The sequence below is a fragment of the Pelobates fuscus genome, chromosome 8, assembly GCF_036172605.1.
Source record: "Pelobates fuscus isolate aPelFus1 chromosome 8, aPelFus1.pri, whole genome shotgun sequence".
Lineage (NCBI taxonomy): Eukaryota > Metazoa > Chordata > Amphibia > Anura > Pelobatidae > Pelobates > Pelobates fuscus.
Window position 1 is genome coordinate 97209358 of NC_086324.1, and position 26493 is coordinate 97235850.

Genomic DNA, 26493 nt, shown 5'->3' on the forward strand with positions numbered 1-26493 from the left:
CCGATATGCAGAAGCCCTCTCCAAGCCTAAAACAAGCACCCGGCTGAACAGAAAGGAACCCAAGAGGGGAATCCAGACCCCCCCCCCTTACACCACCACCATCTGGGACTATAAACATAGCGGCAGCAATTAAGCATTCGGCCTCACTACAGGGACCTATGCCGCAAGCCGAAGGTTCGCCATAAATGCCAACAAAGACTCTGGCCGACTCAGGGTTAACATGGGGTGGTAACTTTAAGCACTGTATTCGCTAACCACATGTATAATGTCTGTCTCCCTAACCCATCATGCATGGGCCACGGGGCTCATATAGCTACTTATTCTTGTTCAGCAAGTTTTAAGAGCACTAGAATGTTATTATACTAGACGCCAAACTTAACATGTCTTATTACTGCAGCACACAATATGACTTAAATTGTCTACACACTGTAGTACTAAGCAGATCATTAGCAGCATCAGGTTCTTGACCTTCTGTAACTTAGTTATATGTGCTCTAACTTATCGTTACTAAACAAGCTTTGAGATATCTTTGTTCAAACTATTTAAAACTATAAAAATTGTGCAAGCTTAACAAAAATGACACTCCTAGAGACCAAAATACCAATATAGCATATAGGACATTCTACCCAAGTAAGATCTTCTTTATGTAGAATATAGGTTATGCCCTGCGCTATGCCAAGCAACTACTGCTAAATATTGAATAACCTGAGAGTACTAGCGGATGAATCTAGAGAATATATAAAACAAAAATTGTGTGATTAGGCACGCCACTGTCAAGTTCTTTTATATGTTATTATATGCTGATACACGCTGTTGTGGCATTTGAAGCAACTTTGTACCTACCCGCACTATAAAAATAAAGAATAAAAAAAAAAAAAATGATATTCTTTAATGTTTTTGTATGTATTTATCCATTTGCTGTGTAAACATCTGTACAGACTCTGATAAAATCACCTCTTCAGGCAGAGAATCCCGAATCCTTACTGTAAGAAACAACTACCCTTTGTCTTAGACCAGCATTTCCAAAAGATGTTCCGCCGTGACCTGACCATTGGGGGACCCATGTTCTTAGGGCCACCTATGGGTGTTGCTGAAAAGGGGCCCATTTGGGTGCCGCGGCCTAGAATTGGCTGACTGGGAGGAAGTGACAGCCTGTTACTTCTCCCTGCTTTACAGAACGAGCTGTGTGGGAGTAATGGAGGGAGGAGGAGGTAGTGACTCACAATGCAGCATAGAGGCAGAGGAGAGGCTTGAGTCATGTAAAGTATGACATGTATGTGTTTATGTAAGATTGTTTGTATGCATCTGTGCGTCAGTGTGTATGTATCTGTGTGTGTTAATATGTAAGTATATGGCAGTGTATGTGCAAACACCAACACAACATGCAAACACAAAAATTACATACAAAAACACCCCTGCATTCAAACTCCAAATTTATATACAAACACTCATACACCAATACGACACACAAATTTAGATCCACATTTAAAAGCAAATACAACATCCAAACACACCACTGCACACAAATGTAAATATTACAAACACACCCCTGTCTTAAAACGCTAACATTATATACAAACACCAACTTTACACACAAAAGCACACCTGCTCCTAAGTACTACAATCTGTAGAAATTAGTGTAACTACATTTGCTAAAAAAAAGGAAAACATTACACACTGCTGATTTAAAAGTTTGTGCTTGGCACATTTTTGGGGGTTCCACGATGTTGGTACACTAAGTCAAAGGGTTCCACAGGAAAAATTAAATGGGAAACCCTGCCTTAGACTAAACCTCCTTTCTTTGAGTCTAAACTCATAGCCTTGTGTCTTGTCTTACGTTCCTGTTTATGAATAGATTTATAGATAATGGTTTGCAATGGCCCTGAATATATTTGTTTAATGCTATCATGTCCCCTCTGAGATGCCATTTTTCAAAACTAAACAAATGTATGTTTGTCAACCTTTCTTCATAACTTATAAGGAATATTGTTTCATACTTACCGCAATGTTCTTTTCCTGATCATTATACATGACTACATTTACTTATGGGGTAGCTTCTCTCCTCACAGCAGAAAATATATGAAATATAACTCTGAAATTGGTGTAAAAAGATCTACCACCCCCCACCAAGCAGTCTTTGTAATTAACTTCACAACTTTCATAGTAGATTGGTGGGAACATAATGCTGCAATGTATAATGATCAGGAAACAATTTTACTCATTCCGAAGTGCTGTGAAGGACAGGGAAAAAAAAAAAAGACTGGCTGATGGGGAATGGGTGGATCTATTTACACCAATTGCAGTTTCATTTACTGTTCTTTCTGCTGTGAGTGGAGGACAATTTACCCACAAGTAAATGCCACCATGTTTGATAAGGAAAATGTTACATTTCTTTAATTTTGTAGCCCGCCTCTACACATTTTCTAGTGCCATACTTTCCTTCTTTAGAACAGGTGCCTAAATCGGACCATTGGTTTATAAAGAGGCAAAATTGTATTTTCATCCTGAGAATGAATACTCTATGCATGACAATTGCTGATTGTCATTGCATTTTGTTGCCTAGGTTGTTCTCTAAACAATTCCCAAATACTTCTTGTGTGCTGCTATCCTTAACCCCTAAGGACCAAACTTCTGGAATAAAAGGGAATCATGACATGTCATGTGTCCTTAAGGGGTTAATTCACTACCATTTAGAGTGCAAGTTGTTTGTGCATTCTTTACCCCTGGAGTACATAAATGTGCATTTATTTACATTAAATGTAATTTGTCATTTAAGTGCCCAGTCCCCCAATATATCTAAATCCCTTTGCAGCAAAGTAATATATTGCTCACATTATATTACTTGACAGAGCTTTATGTTACCTGCAAACACAGAAACATGACTTACAATGCCTATTTCAAGATCATTTATGTTTAATACAAGTTGGCCCAAAACAGAAACTTGAGGGACACCACTTAGTAATGTTGTCCAGCCTGAAAATGTGTACCACGAATGACAAATCTCTAATGGTTTTTTTCAGACAATGTTTTACCCAAGAACAAGAATTTTCATCTAGACCAAGTTCTAGTAAAATATAGTGTGGAACAGTTTTGAACGCCTTTGCAAAATTAGTAGATCATATCCATTGCAACACCCTGATCGATACTTCTACTTACTTCTTTGTGGAATGCAATTAAATTAGTTTGACAAGACCTATGTTTTATATACCAATGCTGATTTTTGCTAACGTTCTTCGCTATTATTCTGCCAATAATCCCTGAATAACTCCTCAAATACTTGCCTAGACACAGGTCTATAATTTACAGTCAAAGATTTTGAATATAGCAACCACATCTGCCTTCCTTGAAACCTCTGATACAATTCCCGAAAGATTAAGAAGAGAGGGTCTCTTATACCCCAATTAGCATCTTATGAACACATGGTTGAATGCCATTGGGACCTGGAGCTTTGTTTAACCCCTTAAGGACACATGACATGTGTGACATGTCATGATTCCCTTTTATTCCAGAAGTTTGGTCCTTAAGGGGTTAAAGATATATTTTGGTTCAACTGGCCATGTCTGTGATATATATATATATATATATATATATATATATAAAATCTGTCCTGTATAGACAATTGTAAGGTGGCTTTGCAAACATACTTGCCATAACTGGTCTTCCAAAGTTTTGAATATCCAAAATTTGAAAACAAACCGATGTCATCTACTATTTTTTTAATTTATTATTTAAATCAATTTTGCTTTGCACAAAATGCATTACCCTAGGTGTGTATCTACCTGTTCAGCATTAGGTGAAAATTCACAATGTAAACCACAATTTAAAATAGAATTAAACCGATGTTTTATTTCTTTTGATTAAATGATGACCTTTCAGCTTAATAAGTAAAGGCTAGAGTATATGGATGGTAGGTACTAATGCACAATATATCATCGATATGCAGAATGACAGACTAATAGTTCAGTAATACTCTTAACCCATTGCAGACCATTGACTTTAGAACTGTTGTTGGCCTAATAATTAACATAAAGGCGTTAAAATGTAGCATGTGGAAGCTACTGTCAATTGGCACATTGCTCTCTGTCCTTTACAAAAGGTATACACAGGGATAACCACAGCATGATACACCGATAGACAACAGGTTTAACTCCTATTTTGCAGAACTGACCGTTATTAGAGAGGCAGTACCCAGATAAATTATGGCTGAAAATATAGGAGTTATAGGTGGAATATTACCTCTTGCTACCAGTGGTATAGAGATAAGTTTCCCTGCTTGTTGTGGTCTTTAATTATTGTAAATACACTGGCTTTTTTGCTCCAGTAGATCAAAGATCCAAAGACTACTTTGACTTCAGTTTTGTTTGTGTAGCAGGCGGATGGGGGGAGGGGCGGGAGTGGGAAATCCATGGCAGAAAAGAGGTGATGAGTGAGGTTAAGACATCAGGGAGTATAAACTTTTCACATTTAACCATAAATAAAAGTGCACCAAGTGTTCAAGTACAGCAGGAGGTGATATTATACAGGAGTCGAGGCAAATCATCTCTTTGCTCTCCTTGGGTCTCTTCCATTGCCAATAGTCGACACAATTTGTTGAGGAACAGCAGCAGTTGATACACTGGTCAGTGCAGTTCCTGGTAATCTACCATTGGTTCGTCCATTGCCATTATAAGGGGCTGTATGAGTGGAGTATGATGACCCTACCGGTGAAGGACCTGTTTGTGAACCATTACCTGTATTAGGAAAAAATAGATTATCAGGTTTGTTCATAAAATAAACAAAAGCAGAAGTTTGATCTCAAACTCCATCTATGCATTTATAGTGATTGAAAACACATGAATCCGAGTTAATTTATCATTTTGGCCTTGCTATTTAAATTGACACTCCAGACCCTTAGAGGACTGTGTGAAGACTATTCTTTTTTTTTCATTTTTAAAAAAGTACAGATTACAATAGAAATGGGCTCCTTTAGAAATTAACCTGGTTACACCCCCCCTGGATTTCAATCAGGCAACCAGTCCTGTTACTCGCTGGTTTGGTTAGCTCAGTGGCGCTAAAAATCAAGCGGCTGGCAAATGCTCTGAGAACCTGCCTTGCAGAGACTTCTCATTGAGCTGTGTTGGATTGCCAGATTGGAGAGCCACAGAAAGTAAAGAGCCACAACATTAAAACTACTGACAGGCGAACAGAATAACATTAATTGTATAGTTAAAATGGCACCTGTAAAGAGGTTGGCTATATTAAGCAGTAAGTGCACAGTCAGTTCTTGAATTCCATGTGTTGGAAGCAGGAAGAATGGACACGCAAAAATATGTGAGTGACTGACAAAGGCCAAATAGTGATGTCAAGACAACTGGATTAGAGTATCTCCAAAACGGCAAGTCTTGTGGGGTGCTCTCAGTATTCAGTGGTTAGTACCTACTAAAAGTGGTGCAAAGAAGAACAACCAGTGAACCAGCATCAAGGTCATTGATGTACGTGGGGAATGATATGAAGTGGTCATGGTGACTGAAGTCTATGTGCAGCGTTTGGCTATGAAACTCTGCACAGAGTGTGACCACCACCTGTTGATTCATTAGGGGGTAATCAGGTCGGCTGGCTAATATAAATTCTGACAGGTCAACACTGTAAGCCAATATATGCCTCCCGGTTACTCCAGCTGTGCCAACGGTTTTAGGCATTACCAAGAAATCGGGCCAGGGTACTTCTGGCATCTTAACTGCTACAATAGGTTGTAGTGGTTATAATGCTTGTAGTAACCATGTAACTTATACTCTTACACACTTGTGACACACTAAGCAAACATATACCTAGCTGCTTTTATACATTTACTGAATATATGCAAAAAAGGATATTCAATGGCAATTCCGTCACTGGTGAGTTTTTTAAAGTATACTTCACACATTCTAATGACTTTGGGGCAAGGAACAGGAAGGACTTAAAATGATACAGAAGTCAAATACTACTTTAAATGTACCTGCTGTTTCCATTTCAGCTTTCTATAGCTATAGTACACAAACAGATTTGCACATGTAGGGCAGACTAAGAAAATAAATGACACACATTGAAAAGTATGTATACAAACTATGAAGTAAATTCATTATAATAATGATGGTGCCATGCATTTGTTAAGGAAGATATTGATCACAAAAAACAAAAGGTATGGGGGGGGAGGGGTCAGTTAAATAGTAAATGAAATGTCATCTTACCTATGTTGTTGGCAGGAGAGTTATTGACTAGATCATTCTATATTGGAAAGAGTTGCATTATGTAAATACATTTTCAAATTCTATGAAAACACAATTATAATTTTAATTATAAACATTTTCACTTTCAGGACACTAGCATTCAAAATAAATATTCCAAGGCAGTATTCCCATACCGATGACAGTACAGAAACCACTATCATATAGCATATTTTTTTCTATTTCTGGAAAGATTGATACACAGCTAATTTATTTCCTGTATTTTTTTTGTGTAAAAAAATGTGAGCGTAAAATATAAAATGGTGATTTTATAGTGTTGGTTTGCTCTGAGAGAGTGAAGGCACACAGACTGCATGGCCTCAAAAAACAATTGTCCAGGGTCCATATCATTAAGAGATGTATATGATCACCATTATACTAATACCCCTTACTTCAATGTTAAAAAGAAAAAGAAAAATGTTCTATGCTACTTTTAAAACAAGACCCAGATCAGCATTATATTTTGGATGAGCAAAAAGAGAGGAAACACCCAAATACATGTAAGGCACCATGTTAAAAATAAAATAGATCAATCCAAAATTTAAGGGTTGCAAAACACAAGATCACTGATGATGCCTAACAAGGTTGAAACGAGTCTGGGGTTGCCTGCATTTTGGATCTGTTCTGGGTTTTTTGGGTGTTATCAGTGTGAGATGTATGGCCTGGTTATCCCTGTAATGGCACAAGATGAGCTAAAACAAGCTTGAGAACTGAGCGGGAGGCCACCGAAGGGCAGGCTAATTGAGCTGTTGCCCGTTCTCAGCACTCTCTTGTGACTTGTTTTTTCCTCTCTAACATTTAAGGGTTACTCCAAACACCATGGCTACTTCTGCTTTTAGAAGTGGCCATCGTAGTAGGAGTCTGTATTTTCAGTGTTTCAGCTTGAAACTCTGCTTGAAACGTACATACAGAGTTATTAGTCCTTTTGTGCTGAGGGCTAGTTACACCCCATGCATGACTTAGGCAGCCTAATGTCAATTCTGAGAAAAATTACATATATTGTCAGTTTTCACTGCAAGCTGGAGACAGATGTCCACTTCTGCCCTTGCAGGAAGCTCTGGAAGCACATCTGCAAGGGAGGTCTCCTCTCCTTCAGTGCACTTCCTCCCAGCCCGCGCACCTGCACGGCGCTGGAAATAAGGAGAGTTTTAACATTTTATAGGGGGACAAAGGGGGGGAGGGGGGAAAGCCACCTAAATGGTGGGTTTAGCACTATAGGGTCAGGAATACATGTTTGTGTTCCTGACCCTATAGTGCTCCTTTAAGGCAAGCCCTTTAAAAATGTAAAAAATACTCTAGAAGGTTTTCAGAATTTAGGAATTACAGAGCACAGTAACAGAATATGAGAATTCAGAAAACTGGCATAAGCTAAAACACACCTTAACAGCTTGGCCTTTGGGTATTACAAAGCACAGCCATAAAACTTACACTTTTGGTTTGGTTCTGTTTTGAAGGCGGACCACAAAATTCTTGATTTGGTTCACTAAAATTTGGCAATTCTGAATACACCATGCAAAACCTGAAGGCAACAGAGAGATTATTAAAAGACTGCAATGTTTAGCATGCTATAATGTTAGATTAAACTAGACAAGCCAAGGACAAGCTATTTAATAGCCTGACTCATTAAAGAACCTAAAAATACCCGATAAGCACACAAGCATCCGCCACTGAAAATTGTTGAGGTAGCACTGCATACACAGTGCTCCCTCTCGGACATCAATAAAGAGTAAAGAAATGGCTAAGAGCTTTTAGACTCTCCCTAATTATAGTCGGCTTTAATAAAGGTCGATCAAAGCCTGGGGAAAAGTTGAAAGACATTTACAAGTGACTTGTTTTTATATAAACAATTTTAAAAAAATATTGTATACCGGTAATTAATTTAGCAAAATAATTAAAATGGCAATGATAGACTGGGTGCTAGTAAGTTTCCTAGAACCCAGCGTATTATTGCTGCCCAAACCCTAAACAGAAAGGCTACTCCAGAATTGTACTTCTGAATTCGCAGAGACACAATTAACGGGCTGTGCTTTAACCACTAAGGAGAGCTAGTCTTGCATTAACTGGGACAATACAGCACCCAAAGACTATGCAACAAAGCAGAGATGTTGTGGATCAGATACAGTGCTTAGACTAATGCCTACATCTTGGGATTCTTTCTTTGGGCTGAAAATGTTACACAAATACAAACATATGAAATCAATTAATTAGATTTACAGATTTGAGAACATATCTGTTCTGATCTAATAACAGTCATGCTGCACTGATAACCCTAGCATTTTATTCCAATTATTTCAGTATCTGAGAACACCATGACCAAAAGAAATACAACTGTAAATTAGTGTATACTAAGCAGACGGTACATCAAATCAGAAACCGCAAATATAGGACTAAACTAGCACAGAGGTTAAATTACCTTTTTCACAGCCCTAGAGAGGGTGGTCCCTCCAGTCAGGGTAGTGTGTGGAAGCTCGCATTGCGGCTGCCTGCACCGTACCTGGCCTGTGAATAAATAGAGGACTTCAGTTTCCCATGCTGTCAGTCCTTCAACATTAAGTAAAAAGAATTAAAAAAATAAACAAGAAAAGTATTTTCACTCTAAAGGTATCACACAAAAAATATTGTGCAAATGTTTCTGTATCCGAGCAATCTTAAACTCAAAGAGGTTAGCTGTGCAGTTTCTTTAAATCCACATCCATTTTAAAGAAAGACATTCAAAGGTTACTTTTAAATGGTTAGGTTTAACATTACAGTGAACAAACTGAACAGATACATTTATCAAGAAACGGGGGTGTTCTCTTGCATTTTTAGGTCTGTTCAAAACTAGTTATATATGGCCAAATATAAAATGATACACTCAAGTATTTTTCTTTTGTTCTAAGATCTATGCATCTATAATTAAATAAAAAGTCATTAGAAATTTCAGCCTGTTTACCGATTAAGGACACAGCTTCATTTTGCTTGCTTTGTACTTAAAGGATCACTAAAGGGTCAGGAATACAAACATGTATTCCTGACCCTATAGTGTTTAACCCACCATATAGGTGGCTTGCGCCCGCTTAGCCCACCAATAAAAGTTTAAAACTCTACTTATTTCCAGCACCCCGAGGGTGTGCCGACGCTGGCTCCGCCCCCTTTGTGACATAACAGCCAATTTCTAGCAAATGCATTGGATTGGCTAAAATCGGCACGGGGCGGTGCCGAATGTTGTTTTGGCCAATCAGCACCTTTTCATATAGATGCATTGAATCAATGCATCTCTATGAGGACAATTCAGCATCTCCATGCAGAGCATGGGGACGCTGAACAGCAGGGCTGCTTACTGTGCAGTCCTGAGCCAGGAAGTCCCTCCAATGGCCATCTAATGAGTGGCCACTTGGAGATGTTCCTAAGGGCAATTTAAACATTGCCTTTTCTCTGAAAAAGGCAGTGTTTACATTAAAATGCTTGAAGGGAGCTATTATACTCACCAGAACAACTACATTAAGCTGTGGTTGTTCTGGTGACTATAGAGTTCCTTTAACCCCTTAAGGACTAAACTTCTGGAATAAAAGGGAATCATGATATGTCACACATGTCATGTGTCCTTAAGGGGTTAAAGTGACACTATAGTCACCAGAACAACTATAGCTTATTATATTTGTTCTGGTGAGTATAATCACTCCCTTCACGCTTGCAGTAAACACTATTTTCAGAGAAAATGCAGTGTTTACATCACAGCCTAGAGATACCTGGCCACTCGAGGTGCTAGCGCTGACATTCAGTGTCTCCACCCTCTGCATGGAGACACTGAACTTTCCTCAGAGTAAATGCATTTCTATGAGGAGATGCTGATTGGCCAGGGCTTTGTGTGGCTTGTGCTGGCTCTGCTCCTGATCGGTCTCCTTGACAAGCTGAGTCAGTCCAATGCTTTCCTATGTAAAAACATTGTGATTTGCTCAGAACACAACTTATGATGATGTCAGCCAAGCAGCCAGATCACGGGCACAGCCATCAGCAGAAGACTGGAATAAAGGTAAGATTTGTGCTATATTTATTGGGGCCGGGGGGCTGATGGTGGTTTTAACACCATAGGGTCAGGAATACATGTTTGTGTTTCTGACCCAATAGTGTTCCTTCAAGGACACAAGCAGTTTTTTTTTTTTTGCTGTGTGTGTGTTCTCAACCACAATTCCCATCGTTCTCATTTATTGCACCAACATATATTACATACCATTTTTTTTCTTTAAAGGACAAAAAGAACTTTAATTCGATGTGACATGTACATACGTATATAAATTGTCATTTACAAAAAAAAAAGAAATCTGACAATGTTTGCATAATTAGTGCAGCTTAAGAAAAGCAAGTCAAAATGAATTTGTTTGTCCTGATTTACAGAATGCATATGTCTAATATTTTACAGTTTCATCAAGGAAAGATTTTAGCATCTGGTATGTTTGTCTTATATATTTAATAGGGATCACAGAAAACAAAACTGTCACGCAAAAGTATATATTTATATAAAACAGACACCACAGGCTATTTACCTAAATGTATTTTGATACATTAAGTATTTTTTATGTGTGATTTTAACTACACACATAGGTTTTCTTTAAAATGTATTTCCCAAACTAGATGTTGTCATTCTTGTACAAAACCCCAAATTCTGTTCAAATAGATGAGAATTTTGATTGATACATTTGATGCGCCTATGCCTCATTTTTGGGCGTTATAGCAGTGTGTCTGTTCAGATTACTTCACAAAGGCCATTTGTGAAAGTACCACTCCAAGTTATCTCATAATGTGCCTTAATAAGCTGCCAATTTGCTAGCGGTTAATGGCAACGTTTATGGTCATTTTTTTTACTAGTTATACTTTGCATTTTTGCTTTTGCATTTTTTGGGGATATTGTTGCAGTTTTACAGTCTAAATTATCCCATGCATCCTATCTGCAAAAGTAGACACCACAGGGTGTGTCATGGTACATTTGGAGCTTTATTGTACAGTCATTTTTGCACCAATGTTTTTGGTATTATTTTCCCTTTTTTACATGCACATTGCAATTTAGCAGTTTAATACTGTGCACTACTGTAGAGAAAGCAAAAAGATATATAAAATAAATTGTTTACAAAATTACCCAGTCACACATTGTTTTTGTGAAATTACAGGGTTGAATAATAATCTGCCCAGTTCAGTTTTTCCAACTCTGAACGAATTAAAGAGGAGTATATGATGCCTTTTGAGACATTTTAGTAGGTCACAGATTTAAATTATTACCAAGTTATTTATTATAAGTTGGTGCTATATATATTATGAAAGGGGGACATTTAACAATAAATGAGACAATTACAAAATAATCAATACAATAGATGAGGACCCTGCTCAAATGAGCTTACAGTCTAGAGGAGTGGAGTATAAAGACACAATAGGAATGGCAGCAAGGGGGACAGCAAACAAGGTGGAAAAGTAGAAGAAACTAAAGTGACAAAGGAGTGTAGCTCTTCAGGAGAGAGCAAAATTGGTCAATAAATGCATAGCATTTGCAAATGTGGACACCATGGGGATTCTCACATAATATACCAACAAAGGGGTTAATTCAGCATCAAAGATGGACCAGGATGGTTCTCCTATACTGGAACAGGGCCAGGTCGCTTACACTGTACTACAAGAGTTGACAACTTGCATCCACAATATCCACACAGATAGAAAGAAATGGTCTAGAAAAGCATGGGGGGCAAAAGCAGCTGCAACAGGGGCATCTGCGGAGGACCCAGCAAAATAGGCAACAACCTCCGAGGAGTAAGACATACTAACAGTTACAAATTACGGCAGAACAGGCAATTTATGCATACAGACTGAGCACAGAAGTCCAGAACAGTAAACACGCATAGGGACATGGGTTTTCTTAAAGGAGGGTTTTTCTTATGGCAATGCTGTCCCCCTTCCAGTGGTGTAAGTGGGTTTGGTACTTTACCCACAGAAGTAGTCAGAAATGCAAGAAACTGGAGGATCCCAAAGGCAGGAAGAGAGGCAGAAAAAGAAGTGTTTGTTAGAAGCACATTTAAGGAGTAAAGATTGACTGAATCTTTCCAGAGTCAATACCGATTATCAGTTGCCTTTCAGGACAATTACTGGTGCCAATATTCTGTACATTTAAAGTTTTGAAAAAGTAGCAATTTCTACACAAATCTGGCATTAATTGAACATGATGGCAGCATACTCTTTTCACTCACAGACAGACCGCACATGCTGGGACCACGGAGATCCCAGCACGTATATTCTTGTTACAAATAGGAGTGTGATTGTTGATAGCAATTACACTATTATTTTTAGCCAGCCTAGTACATTACAGTACCCCCTGCCTTCAGCTGAGCTCCACGTGCAGGTACCCACAGAAATGGACAAAGTGATGTCACAACAGGAGCAGAAGACAGCGTGTGGTGACTGGGAGAGGTCAGTAAGTGATAGGTAATATCAGTCAATTACAAGTCCAATCCCAAGTATCAGGAAAAATTATGAATATTGTCTCTAAAAATCGGCAGAACAGATAATCTGGCTATCCCTAGTTAGAAGTACAGGAAACTAGGCAATGCAAGGAGAGCAGAATAGGAAGGCACAGCTGGCAACTAGAAGTGAACTATATAGTGGTAATTGTCTTAATGCCACACTGTGGACCCCAGCTGTAATAAAGCATAGGGAAGTCCCACAAAAGTATCATGCACTATACAGGGCCAGCAGCAGGCAAGTAATGGCTAAAATAGGCAGCTGCAACGGAACTGTGCATTCACATTAGTGAAGCTAGATACAATTAAAACCTCCAAAAATTAGGGACACCTGGGGACGAGGATAACAGATACAGAGAGAGTAACTCACCACTTCAGGGCTCCTTGGAGAAGCACACAGTGTGGACACAGGAGCAGGTGAAGGGCCAAACACAGCAAAAGACATAATCCTATGATTACTCCCCAAAGGTGTTGCTTAAAGTGGTTCTGTCCATCCCACACAATTTCATAAAGATCATCACTATGACTCACTATGTAATACTTATAAAGACCGTGGAATTTCATTGAAATTCCATCCAGTCAAAAGATATAAAGGCAAAGTAGTATATTTCCTATGTTTGTCAAAAAAAAACAAAAAAAACAACCTGAAGTCAAACCCTCAGACGTCACTAGGTAAGGCTGAAGGGAAACAGGATCTGTCTATGGAGGATCCCAAGGCCCGGTGGGATCTTCCATGGACAGTGTTGTACTCTTGCCTATGAGCACTGACATCAGCTCCTGGCAGATGAAGCGCCAAGAGCTGAAGATGACCCTGTGGAAGCAGCCAGCGACAAAATCAGGTAAGTAAATCTTAGTGAAAAATAGAACATAGACATTGCAGACGAAGACAGGAGATCTAAGGTACTGGCACATGAATTTAGCCTAGGTCTCTATTCTTCCTGTACTTCCTTTAAAAAGCTACTAACATGTTATGAGATCTCTTGCAAGAATACTTTGATGACAGTACAAAATAATAAAACCTGCAGAGCTACATGATGCTCAGCCATCTCTAAGAGAGGGGGATATCTTTTGGTGGGTCAGGAAAGTGGAGGCATATCAAGGTTCTCTGGGATTTGTTCTACCCATTTGAGTATAAAGAATACAACATATATATAAAGCAACATATTCTAATGAACTGTTGTCATGTAAAGTTTGCATTTAAAGTTTGGTGCAATTCCAATTTATAAAATTTTGTGTAGGTTTTATTACCGATACATCTATCTGCACTGTCCTTTTGAGTGATCTTAGGTCAGAATCAGCTGTTATCATACTAACTTGCACATCTACAGGGCTGGTCACAGCCAGGCAGCTTTCACAGCGTTCTTTCTTGTCAGTAAAGTTGAGACACCCTGAGTACCAGAGTGCTCAGAGAGATGAAGTTTGATGTAAAAGCTTCCCAGTGGCAACAGCTGATTCCAACCAAAGATCACTCACAATGGAAGCATAGGCTAGGGAAAGATGGTATTCCAACAAAATAATAGGGATGATAAACTTCCTTGAAGGAAAAAAGGTAATTGAAGATTTTTTTTCCTTTAAAATAGACGTGCACCCCAAAAAAAAAAAAAAAAAAAACCACACACTAGATATCCTCATGCAAGTATCAAAGACAGGAGTCAATAAAAAAAGCAGTATTTGCAGAGACTTTATGGCTGAAAGCAAGAATAAAAAATAAAGAAAATAAAATACAATATCAGTTTTCCAAATAGTTGCCAGGTTTATTAGAATGACAAAATAAAAGCAATATGAGTTCCTATAAAAACACCATAAACACATTGTTTCGCCTTTGGTTACATAGTAGTCTAAGTTGGAAAAAAAAAAAGACAAAAGTTCATCAGGTATAGTCTTGAGATAGATACTTACTCTCCTATTTTATGAAGTTCACCTCCTCTTCCACTGTATAACGTCAGGGATCCTTTCCACATGGATGCATACCTACAAAACAATACAGGTTTTTAGGAAATATAATTTTATGTATCCAAACATTACACCTTTTCAGATAGAGTTGGGAAGATTAAAAACAAATAGATTTGGAGAAAAAAATAAATAAAGTGGCTGTGTCATATTTAGGAGTCTTTGTATTTTTTGCAAAATCCCAATGGTGACATCGCCTCCTGGGCTGTGGTGGCCCTAAGGTTCAGTAGAGATGAATTATGCTTATCTGGTACTGTCTATCGCAGGCCCATCCCATCTTCAATCTTGATCTCCTAGTGCAGGGGTAGGCAACCTTTTAGCAGCACTGTGCCGATATAGGATTGTGATGTCCCGTAGCGTGCCGGTCCTATTTTTTTTTATAAATCGAGGTGTGTATGCTGCCGTATTCTGCTTGTGTTATTTTTACTGTAATTGCTTTGTATCGTTGTATTTGTGCATATATATGCAGGGCTGTCTTTAATAATGACTGGACCCTGGGCAAAGCATTTGCTTAGGGCCCCCTGGACCCTGTCCTCCCTTCCCAGGCATGCAATCACGTCCTCCACCTCAACACAGTGGCGGACCTAAAGTAGAGAGGTGCAAGAATTTTTGGCGGTCTCCCTGTTGCACGGGTGATTAAAAAGGTAGATCCCCATCTGTCGTGCAACTCCAGAAATGCATTGACAGCTGGGGCTCTACCATTTACTCATGTTTGCAGGTCTGTATTTAGCACTAAGCAGTTTTTGTGGAATATGTTTGTATGTGGTGTTGGCGTGATTGCAAGCGCACACACACACACACACACACACACAGAGACATACACACAGACATGCTGTCATACAAACATACTGACACACACACACACAGAGATATACTGACACACACATAGACATGCTGACATACAAACATACTGACACACACACAGACATACTGACACACACAAAGACATACTGACACACACAGATATGACACACACAGATATGACACACACACACAAACATACTGACACACACACTGACATAGACATACACTTTAAAACTCACCCTCCAGTTTCCTACCTTTCCTGCTGGTGGCTGAAGGCGTTGGGAGTTGGGGTCTAGAGCTCTTGGCCAGCCCCCTCCAATCTGCCTACTCTTCTCTTCTTTCCTGCGCGCTCCTCTCTTTGTGGGAGGAAGTGATACGTGGCCGTCACTTCCTCCCAGCCTGCTGCCGAAAAGCAAGGGGCCCGCTCGCGCTGTTAAAGCACCTCAGCGTGTGACCGGGTCCCTGCTGACAGAAGCCCAGCAGGTGGTCCTTTGTGCATGGGCCACCCGGTGGGCCTCCTTAATGTGCAGATTACCAGCCAGAGGGTTAGAAATAGTTGAGGCCAGCAGGGCTCACGGTGCAGCTGCCCAGTTTGCCCCGCGTTAAAGAAGGCCCTGCGTATATGAGCCATTATATTGATTATGTTCATGAGTAGTTTATAGTATTGTGTATGATACATATGAATGTAAGCTGTGTATGGGTGCTGCTTGTGGAATTGTGTGTATGGATATGTCAAAGTGTGTGTTTGGTAGTGTGTGGGGGCTGTTTGGGGTATTGCATGTGGGGTTGTGTGCATGTATGTGGATTGTTAGTGGTGTTTCGTGCAGATTGTGTGTATGTTTGTGTGTGGGCTGTCCATATTATTTGTATGAGGGGAGGGTTATTCTGCATTTCTGTGTATATCTAGCAGTGTGGATGGCTTCCCTGGGTTCCAGTGGGGACTAGTCCGGCCAGGTACATGTCAAGGACAGGAGCTGCAACAGCAACTGAGAGCTGCTCTACTACAGAGTGGCTTCCTATTCACAAGTGCTGGGATGAAGTGATCTGAGATCACTACCTCTACGTGTTGCAATGCATAAATTGAGGATTATCCTTCACCACCTTTTCGAATTAGCAGATATCTGAAGTTTTACTGGGACTCCTGATAGGCCAGAGCCTGTTTGACTCTAGCAGCCTTGAGTGCCGTGCAAAGACACCTCGAGTGCCGTGCATGGCACTAGTGCCGTAGGTTGCCTACCCCTGTCCTAGTGCTTCACCCTCCATGAGCCCAAGTTAGAGCTGTACTCTCGTACATGTGCAAGAGTACATAACAGATGTCTATAAGGATCTTGCGGGAGTCTCCATAGATATTGTTTAGCAAAAATTAAGACAATAAAGTGTCAAAACTTGACAGTGGTAGTTTAGTCGTATCAAGTTGGGGATTAGCTATAAAACAAAGTAGTCCCTACTTAATCCTGATATCTTTTGACTGCATTGAAATTTTAATAAAAACTCCAAAAATCTTTATCTTAATGAAATGTTCAAAAATATTCTTGGGTAACAGACACTTTAATAGTAATGTACACCATCATATTCAAATAATATAATCACTTTGGCTATGTTGTCCTTAAATTTGAAACTCATTTTCCATTTCAGGAGTTCTCATTTTAGTGAATAACCCTGACAATAATGGTATAATTTACAGTAGAAACTGCAAAATTAGGTGAATACCATAAATAAAAATTATACTTTTTTTTTTAGGAAGTATTTAGGGAGGTGTGGATAGGCCTATATAAAAAAAAGTGATTTAACTCCTAAATGGCAGGCAATTAAGGCAGCGAAACTGTAGGGCAAAATATATACATCAACACTTCATTAAGGTGAAAATTGTTTTAGTGCTGCGATTGTCTCTTTAACCCCCATAAGGACGACCCCCATACAGTTATAATAAAATTACATACAGTATATATAATTTTTTTTTATTATTTTTAAATTTCATTTTTTTTAAATTGATTATTATTTATTTTTATAATATAGTATATATTATACAAATAAATAATAATCAATTTACTCTAAGTGTATTATTACATAAATATATGTATATATTAATAAAAAAATACACTTCATATGACATTATATACAAGATACATATATACATATATATTTATTAAAAAAAAATTATTAACATTAATATTTTTATTTAAAAACTTTTTTTTTTTACTTTTTTTCACCAGCAGGGGGACCAATGGACACCTATTGCGGTCCTTTTTTGCAGAGGAGGGGACTGTCTGGGCTGTCAGACAGTACCCCCAGTGGATCAAAACACTTATTGCCGGTAGGGGAACGGCGGCGATCGGGTAAGTACATGGGAATTGTGGGAGGGAGAGGGAGGGAATGGGTTAATTTATTTATTTTATCCTTCATTGAGTGCCTCGACCCCTCGAGGCACTCAGCACAGGCAGAGCATAGGAAGCCTTATAGCTTCCAATGCTCTGCCTCACTGCCAGGCGCCACGTGGGGCAACCCGGAAGTGATCGCTCCAGGGGAATTTTAGCGCCATCTCTTTACAGACGGGGAAACAGCAGACCAGGCTAGAAAGGGTTAGTTAAAAAAATATATATTTTCTTAACACTGGTTAAACACTGATTTTGGTTGGATTAACCCTCTAAACACACTGTTTAGTCAGTCTGCTTGCAGGCTACAGAAAGGCCCTTGCCCTCATCAAAAAGACATGCTTTACACAGTGGCATTTCATTCAAGTCTAGGTATTTATTTATTTCACAAATCCCTGTCCAGAGGGGGATTACCTCAAAGAACAGTTCCACTCTTACCTAGGATGAGTAGAACTAAACTGATGGCAGCCACAAGATAGCAGGTAAAATACACAGTGCAATTCATCATTTAGTGAACTGGCTTTGTGCATTGATTGGCAGAGTAGAGAGCGTATCCGATTTGTACACACGCATAACCAAAATAGAGCATTCCGGGTTTGCCTGTGACATTGAAGGGCTGTCTTAGAGCTGCAGAAATTTTTATAAAACTCTGCAGTTCTAAGCCACTGCAAAGGTGCAATTATGGAAATTTGTAAGGTGTAGAGGTGACCCTTTAATTGTGCAATAGACTTCCTTTTAATATTAAATTGTATTACGGGAACATTTCAGGAAGTGAGGTCTGCTTTCACAGACATAATTCAGGGTTACTTCCCCACATAAACTTAGCTGCAATATAGCCCTGATAAAAGTTATGTCTACAAATCACAAACAGTGTACACACTACTGATATTTAACTCTGTAAGGACCAAGGCTCTTTTGAGATTGTGTGACCATGGCATTATTGGCACTTTTGCCACGCATTTATTCTACCCCAGTTTCACCCTGTTTAAGTGAATCCAATGAAGTGTTTTAGTAACCCTTTAAAGCAGGCTTCCCCAAACTCCGGCCCTCCAGATGTTGCTGAACTACAACTCCCATGATTCTCAGCCTATCTATTTCATTCATAGAATCATGGGAGTTGTAGTTCAGCAACATCTGGAGGGCCGGAGTTTGGGGAAGCCTGCTTTAGAGGGTTAAAATGGGGGGGGGGGGGTAGTGTACAAAAAATATTTACATGCATAAATAAGTGCTGTGTTTTTGCTGCAAACACTACATCAGCCAAAACTATGTCAAACTAAATTCAATGACTTCTCACAAAACATTGTTCCCTGGAATAAGTATGGGTTTAAGTTTTGAAGGTGAAAAAAAACATAAGCAAACACTGGAATGTTCCACTCTTTAAACTTTGACCCACAACTGCTGCTTATGAATACTTCCCATAGAATTAGTGATAAGTGCATCAGATTTGAAACTGAAATTCCCATCATCCCTGAAAGTGGTTAGCAGAAGATAAGGAGCATACTACAACAGAGAAAGGCTGAAACCCCTTACATTTCTATATGCCGCAATAAACGGATGATAAATGCTGCTTTAACATTGCCTATGTATTTCTAAATTATGACAAATTGTGTATTTAGTGAACAGATCAGTTAACTTAAATGGGAATTACTCCCCAAGGAAAACTACATACAAAATTCAGCTATATATACACACCATCCATGCTAAATCTACCCTTACAAGTAAGGTTGGTAAGATCCACCATGTTTTCATGGGCACACCATATACATACTGATGGACAGCCCATGAAAAGTACTTCTCCTGACGTATGTATAATCAAGTTATGTATCAGAGGAATGTTGCAGCACACAAATTTTACACACTTTTCACATGTTGCCTGTCAACAATAATGGTCTGTGTTCAGAAAAATACATGTGTGCATGTGTATGCATGATTCTGTTAATCCTACCTTCAAGATAACTTTTTGCACCTTTTTCTAGCAGAGATACACCGACAGGGTAATTTACAGTGCTAACTGTACGGCAGCGTTTCCCAATTGGGGTTCTGCGAGAACAAAAATGAGGTTCCACCGTAATTTCGCCAAACAAAATGTCTGCCACAATTTTATCGCTTAACAGGGACCCGGTCCGATGCCTCGGCCTTTTAAGAGCACGACCGGGGCCCTTTTGTATTATCCGCCGGCTGGGAGGAGGCGGCTGGAGACGGAGGCTCAGAGAGGGAGCTTCATGGATAGCAGAGAAGAGGCTTGAGTGAGCATGCAGCAGCTCACTTCCATCAGGCTCAGCCAACATCACATCTGTGCACGTGTCAAAGTCTGTATCTTTGTGCCTGTGTATATATGAATGAATGTGTGTATGTACATGGCAGGATATGTACATACATCCCAGCAATCAAACATCAACGCAACATGCAAACACACCCCTGCAAACATATATTACATACAAAAACACCCCTGAATTCAAGTTTATATACAAACACAAATAATACACACAAATGTACATCCGCATTTAAAAGCCAACACTACATCCAAGCACATCCCTGCACACAAATGCAAACATTACATACAAACACACCACTGTATCAAAACACTAACATTATATACAAACATCAACTTTGCACACAAAAGCACACCTGCTTCTAAGTACTACTATTTGGTTACTATCTGCGCTACGACACCCCAAAATTTTAGGCGTTCCACGTTGTTAGAACATTATGTCAAAGGGTTCCATGGGAATCATTTATTGGGAACCCCTACTGTAGGGAGTTAAAATTGAATTCAAAATGTTGGCCAGTACAACAGCTAGCATTAATTCACTAAACAGACCTGAGCTTGGTATTACAGATGTTTAACACCCACCTCTGTAAGAAAAATGCTGCGGGGGAGTTGAGGGCATGGTAAGTGGTGACAGTTTTCCTTTAAAGGACCACTATAATGCCAGGAAAACAAACTCATTTTCCTGGCACTATAGGGTCTTTAGGGTCCCTCCCCCCGAACCTCAGGGTCCCCCTCTCCGCTGGCCTGAAGGGGTTAAATTCTTACCTTTCGCTGGGGAACTCTCCTCCCTCTTCTGGCATTAGCGCTGACGTCTAGCGTCCTGTCATTGTGATTTTCACAATGAGAAGCGCCTCTAGCGGCTGTCAATGAGACAGCCACTAGAGGCTGGCTAAACCCTAGTGTAAACATAGCGGTTTCTCTGAAACTACTATGTTTTCAGCTGCAGGGTTACCCCTAGATGGACCTGGCACCCAGACCACTTCATTGAGCTGAAGTGGTCTTGGTGCCTATAGTGGTCCTTTAAATCTCTCCAGCTACCTGCTTGACAGCCAGGTGTTACTAAAAGTTTAGAAATCTCTATGAAAATCAGCACTTTTATAAAATAAACCAGGAGACAAGTGTGTTACCAATAAACCATTTTAGCAAGCTGAAGTGTCCCTATTTATGACTAAAATAGCCAAGCTGTGAGTGTAGCAGAGATTGAGGACTTCTCCAAATCAGCTAGGTTTGCCTAGATTTTGCAAAATCTCTTTACAATCCACTGCACTTTGGAGTTTAAAGGGACACTATAGTCACTAGAACAACTACAGCTTAATGTAATTGTTCTGGTGTGTATAGTATGTCCCTGCAGGCATCTTAATGTAAACACTGCCCTTTCAGAGAGAAGGCAGTGTTTACACTGTTGCCTAGTAACACCTCTAGTGACTGTCACTCAGACGGCTGCTAGAGGTGATTCCTGGGTGAGTGCTGCACAATGTGGAGATGCTGAACGTATCTCAAAGAGATGCATTGATTCAAAGCATCTCAATGAGGAGATGTTGATTGCTCTACTATAGTGGCAAAGGACCTAAATAGTGTTATTAACACTTTAGTGTCAGAAATACACATTTGTATTTACGGTCTAGTGAATAAACCCAAGCGGACTGGTAAACTTTCCAATTCACTGGAATAGGAAGCACCCCTGATTGACTGCCCCTAGAGGTGTTACTAGGCACCAATGTAGGGCTTGCAGGTCTATAGTGTCCCTTTAAACCTATTTGAAATCTTCTCAATTCACACTTATGTAAATACAGCGGTGTGTGTTAGTTTTAGGAGCAATATCCACATACCCTCTTGTTAAGCGAATTATGTCTCCTGGCTGTATAAGGCTTCCAATTTCATCCCAAACTGAGACAGTGATGCTGCCCGTTTTATCTGCAACCTTGCACGACCTCACTTCATGCCCGTCTTTAGTTTTTGTAACTCTGCCTGCATAGAAATAAAAAAAAAATATATATATATATTTTATAGAATATTAGTAACCAAGTTGACATCAAATTGAAAGAAACCTGACAGCCTGGATTTTATAAAAAAAAAATAGATTCAAAAAGGAAACAGATCAAGGTTTTAAAGGCAAGAGATCAGCAGTGCCCATGTGTCTGCCATACAAAACAGTGTGTACTGATTGCTTCACGTTGCCACCTAGTGCCCATTCCTCAGAGGAAAAAAAAAAGGCATCATGTTTGTCAACTTACCTATCTCCAGGACAATAAAGACGACATTTAAATTTTTCTGCCCGGTCTTAATGTCTTTAATTGACACGAATGAATCGTTTAACCCATTCATGATCACTATTGAAAACCCTTGCGCATTAGTCATGCAGAGACCGGCTTTCTGTAATAAATTCAACACAAAGGATTTGATAGACAAGTAGGTTTGGGGGTGATTTAAAGGGCTAGCAATTTCCGCAGATACTGATTAGCCCACGGTTGGGAATCAGAGGCCAACACGGCAGATTGTGTTTGCTCATCAAGTTGCCACTAGCTTGGATCTGAATAACGCCGGCTTTTAAAAAAATATTTTAATGATGCTGTGTGGACAAAAGTAGTCTTTCAATGTGGGGATGTATAGCCGTATGTTTACTGTACTGCACACAGCTTGCTATGTTTAAAGTACTAATAATAACCGCATTTAAACTGTACGTCGGCGTTAAACAATCTCCTAACGTCTGTCCTAACTCTCTTCCTTTCACAAGGTCTTGAAACATGTGCTGCGTAACCAATATTTATGCAAATGGTCTGTACCACTAAGCGAACTGCTGCGGGGGGGATACCTCACCATGAAAAGCTTGAATAACGCACTAAGATAGTGCGCTGATTTCCGCCTCGTTTGTTTTGTTTGCTCCTACAACTAATACCCGAGTATTTTCTTATAAGGACTGTATAAATTGACGTGAGTAACGCAAAATTAATTTTAGGGTGCGTCGAAAATAAACATATAACAGTCCGTTGAAGCTGCCTGTTCTGTATCAACGAGTGTACCGAAATCCTGGCCTCTGATTGGTTCCCTGATATGGGAGAGGTGCGGCTTTTGTTCTTTTGTCCTGAGCTTTAGTCACGTAAGAGGTATTCTGGTCTGGTTAGCACAGTGCGGGCATAGGCTTGGTCTTGTAGTTGTACCAGGAGGTTACTGATGGTTAATTATGGAATGTCAGTCCTATGTGAGCTCCGTTTCCCATGATGCACTCTCACAGTTCTCCATAATTCAGAATGGCTAAATTGTTCACCAGTGATTTATAGACAGGCCTGGGGACACCAGTAGTGTTAAAAAGGGGCAACATATTGTCAAACAAAATATCAGCAGAAGAAAGAGGCTCTATCCACATTTTATTTTATTTTTTTCTGGTAAGATAAAAGTCCTATTTCAGGACCTGTAACAATGTTTATGTGGCTTCCCTTTATAACCATGGAAAATGGAACTTGTGAATATCTGAAGTGTCAATGTTAGCTATCCCTTTTAACATTAAAACACAGATTCTGGTATTTTATAGCTGTTAACAGGGCCGGACTGGGAAAAACTATTTGGCCCGTGCACTTTTTGTAATCGCAGCGGCCAAGTAAGAACGAGGCGGGGACAAAGATGGGGGATGTTGTGTCATCCCTAGTGACAAGTACGACCCCCTCCTCAAAGTGAGCATGTTTGTTCAATGCTCTTGCAGGGCAGCCCATGTGCAGAGCCCTGCTGGAAAAAACACATGAGAAAAATGCCTTTATTTGCTCTGCGCAGCGCTAACACATTTAATGACATGCTTGCCCTGCGTTTGCTTGTTACTTGTCTCCAAAAGAAGAATACCAGCAAATAAGTGGGCCAGGGGATGCAGTGAGTGTGTGCATAGGGGCTGTAGTTTATGTCAGGAGTTCCCAATTAATTTTTCCCGTGGAACCCTTTGACATAATGTGCTAACAACATGGACCCCCCAAAAAATGTTGTCACCACAGGGCATATAGTAAACAAATAGTAGTACTTAGGAGCAGGTGTGCTTTTGTGTGTACAGTTGGTGATTGTATATAATGTTAGCATTTTGATACAGGGGTATGTTTGTATGTAATGTTCGCATTTGCGTGCAGGGGTGTGTTTGTATGTAATGTTTGCATTTGCGTGCAGGGGTGTAGTGTTGGCTTTTAAATGGGGATGTACATTTGTGTGTAGTATTAGTGTTTGAATATAACTTTGGATCCAGGGGTTTTTGTATGTAATGGTTGTGTTTGCAGGAGTTTGTTTGCATGTTGTGTTGGTGTTTGATTGCTGGGATGTATGCACATATACTGCCACGTATGTACGTACATACACACATATAAAACCATTGACACACACATTCATATACACACAGACACAAAGATACACACCTTGACACATGTACAGACCTTGTCACACAGATACACACTGGCACATACACACATACTGACATACACACACACTCAGATACACATAGTGACACATACACAATCCTTGACACGAAGATACACACACACTGAGACACACACTTAGATGCGCACATTGGCACATACAAACACACCGATACACACACTGGCACATACAAACACACTGATACAGACATACTGACACATACACACAGAGATACACACACTGGCACATACACACACACCTTGACACATACACACTCAGATACATAAACCTTAACCCGCAGATAAACACAATGGCACATACAAACATATAAACACACACAACTTGACATACAGATAAACACACTCAGATATAGATACTGGCACATACACACACTCAGATGCATACAGTGGTACATACACACACCTTGACACACAGAAACACACACTGTCATATACACACTGACACACACATAAACACATTCCATGTGAAAACACACTGATACACACCAGACCGGGCTCCTGTTAAGCGATCAAATCGCAGCGGCTATTTTGTTTGGCGAAATTCCGTCAGGACACCAATTGATAAACGCTGTTTATGTGTTTATAAGTGACGTAGTGTGTATTTGCATATGGGGGATCTGGTGTGTGCATAAGGGCAATGTGTATCAGCAGGTGCTAAGGCCAATAAGGTATCGTCATTTTTAAAAAGTGGGATTCATTCTCAGGATGAAAATATAATATTGGTAAGACCACCCTTTTAATATGCTGTGCAATTTTGGGCACTTGTTCTAAAAAAAGATATTATGGCACTAGAAAAAGTGCAGAGGCGGGCCACAAAATTTAATAAAATGAATGGAACATTTTAGTTATGAAGTAAGGTTACATAAAACACGAAAACAGAAATGAAAAGGGTGCGCCTAACTTACATAAAAATAATATTATGCATAAATAAAATAATAATAAAATAATAGTCCAAAGTCCTACAATAAGTCCGAAGTGATAAGTTCCACAAAGTATGGAGGATGCTTGAGGATGATGTCAGTCTTTACGCCTATGCACTTGTAGTTCGGTGATGATATGTGAAGATAAAAGCAGGAAAACAAAAATCCCAATGGTACAGTATGTCAGCAAGGTGAAAGGGGATAAAATAGTGATAATGAAAATTACTCACAATTTTCAGAGCTAAAATCCAGCTCTGATATTATATGCGTGAAGTGGAATGATCCCCACTCAAGGATATATAGGGTGACGCTGGTCAGCAAGTAGTGCAGGTTAAAAGTCCAGCGATGATCCGGCTCGGCCGATAATAAGAGAAAATAAAATAAAAAATAAATTAAAGAAAAAAAAAAGAAAGAAAAAGTTAATTTGTCTAAACATCAGTCACGTGACGCGGAAGTATTCTAGTCGCGCGTCACATGACCCGTTTTCTTTCTTTAATTTATCAAGCTACAAGCTTCGTTTTTATAAACCAATATTACCACTCAGTTAGTTTGGGTTATAGCTTCACTTCTATACCTGTAAAAGTCATTTTTATTTTTTTATGCTAATTTCCGAATTCGTTCTTAATATATCATTTTTTACAGGATTAAAGCCTCTTTTCCTGTTCTTTCTGGTCCCATAAGATTGGCCTCTTATAATATTTTATCCTATTGTGTTTAAAAAACACTTTTATTATATTTTATGTTTTATGCTAATTATGGTAATGACGCCATTTTGGCGGGATATTCAAATTTTACTAATACTATTGTACCCTATATAAGTTCATGTATGTCAGGTTATGTTTTCTATTATCTACTTGAAGAAGCCTCTTTAGGCGAAACGCGTCTAGATATTATACATTTTATATTTTATATTTTATATTTGTAATAAAGGAATTTTTGGCACCAAAATATCTTGTTTGCCATATTCCTTTAAATATCCTTTTTTTTTTTTTTTTTTACCTTTTTTAACCTGACCTTACTTATAATTTATAAACCCACGCAATAGCGC

At 39.3% G+C, this 26493-nt stretch overlaps 1 protein-coding gene across 1 annotated transcript; it reads right to left on the reverse strand.

Annotated features, from left to right (window-relative positions):
- Nucleotides 1-3819: 3819 nt before the first annotated feature.
- NABP1 (nucleic acid binding protein 1) lies at nucleotides 3820-22838 on the reverse strand. Its single transcript, XM_063428816.1, has 6 exons — nucleotides 22354-22838; nucleotides 21949-22087; nucleotides 14621-14692; nucleotides 7671-7761; nucleotides 6207-6243; nucleotides 3820-4730 (listed from the first exon to the last, which is right to left on the reverse strand). Exons 1-6 carry the CDS (start codon nucleotides 22475-22477, stop codon nucleotides 4537-4539), a joined length of 657 nt encoding a protein of 218 aa, XP_063284886.1. The 5' UTR covers nucleotides 22478-22838; the 3' UTR covers nucleotides 3820-4536.
- Between the last annotated feature and the right edge of the window lie 3655 nt (nucleotides 22839-26493).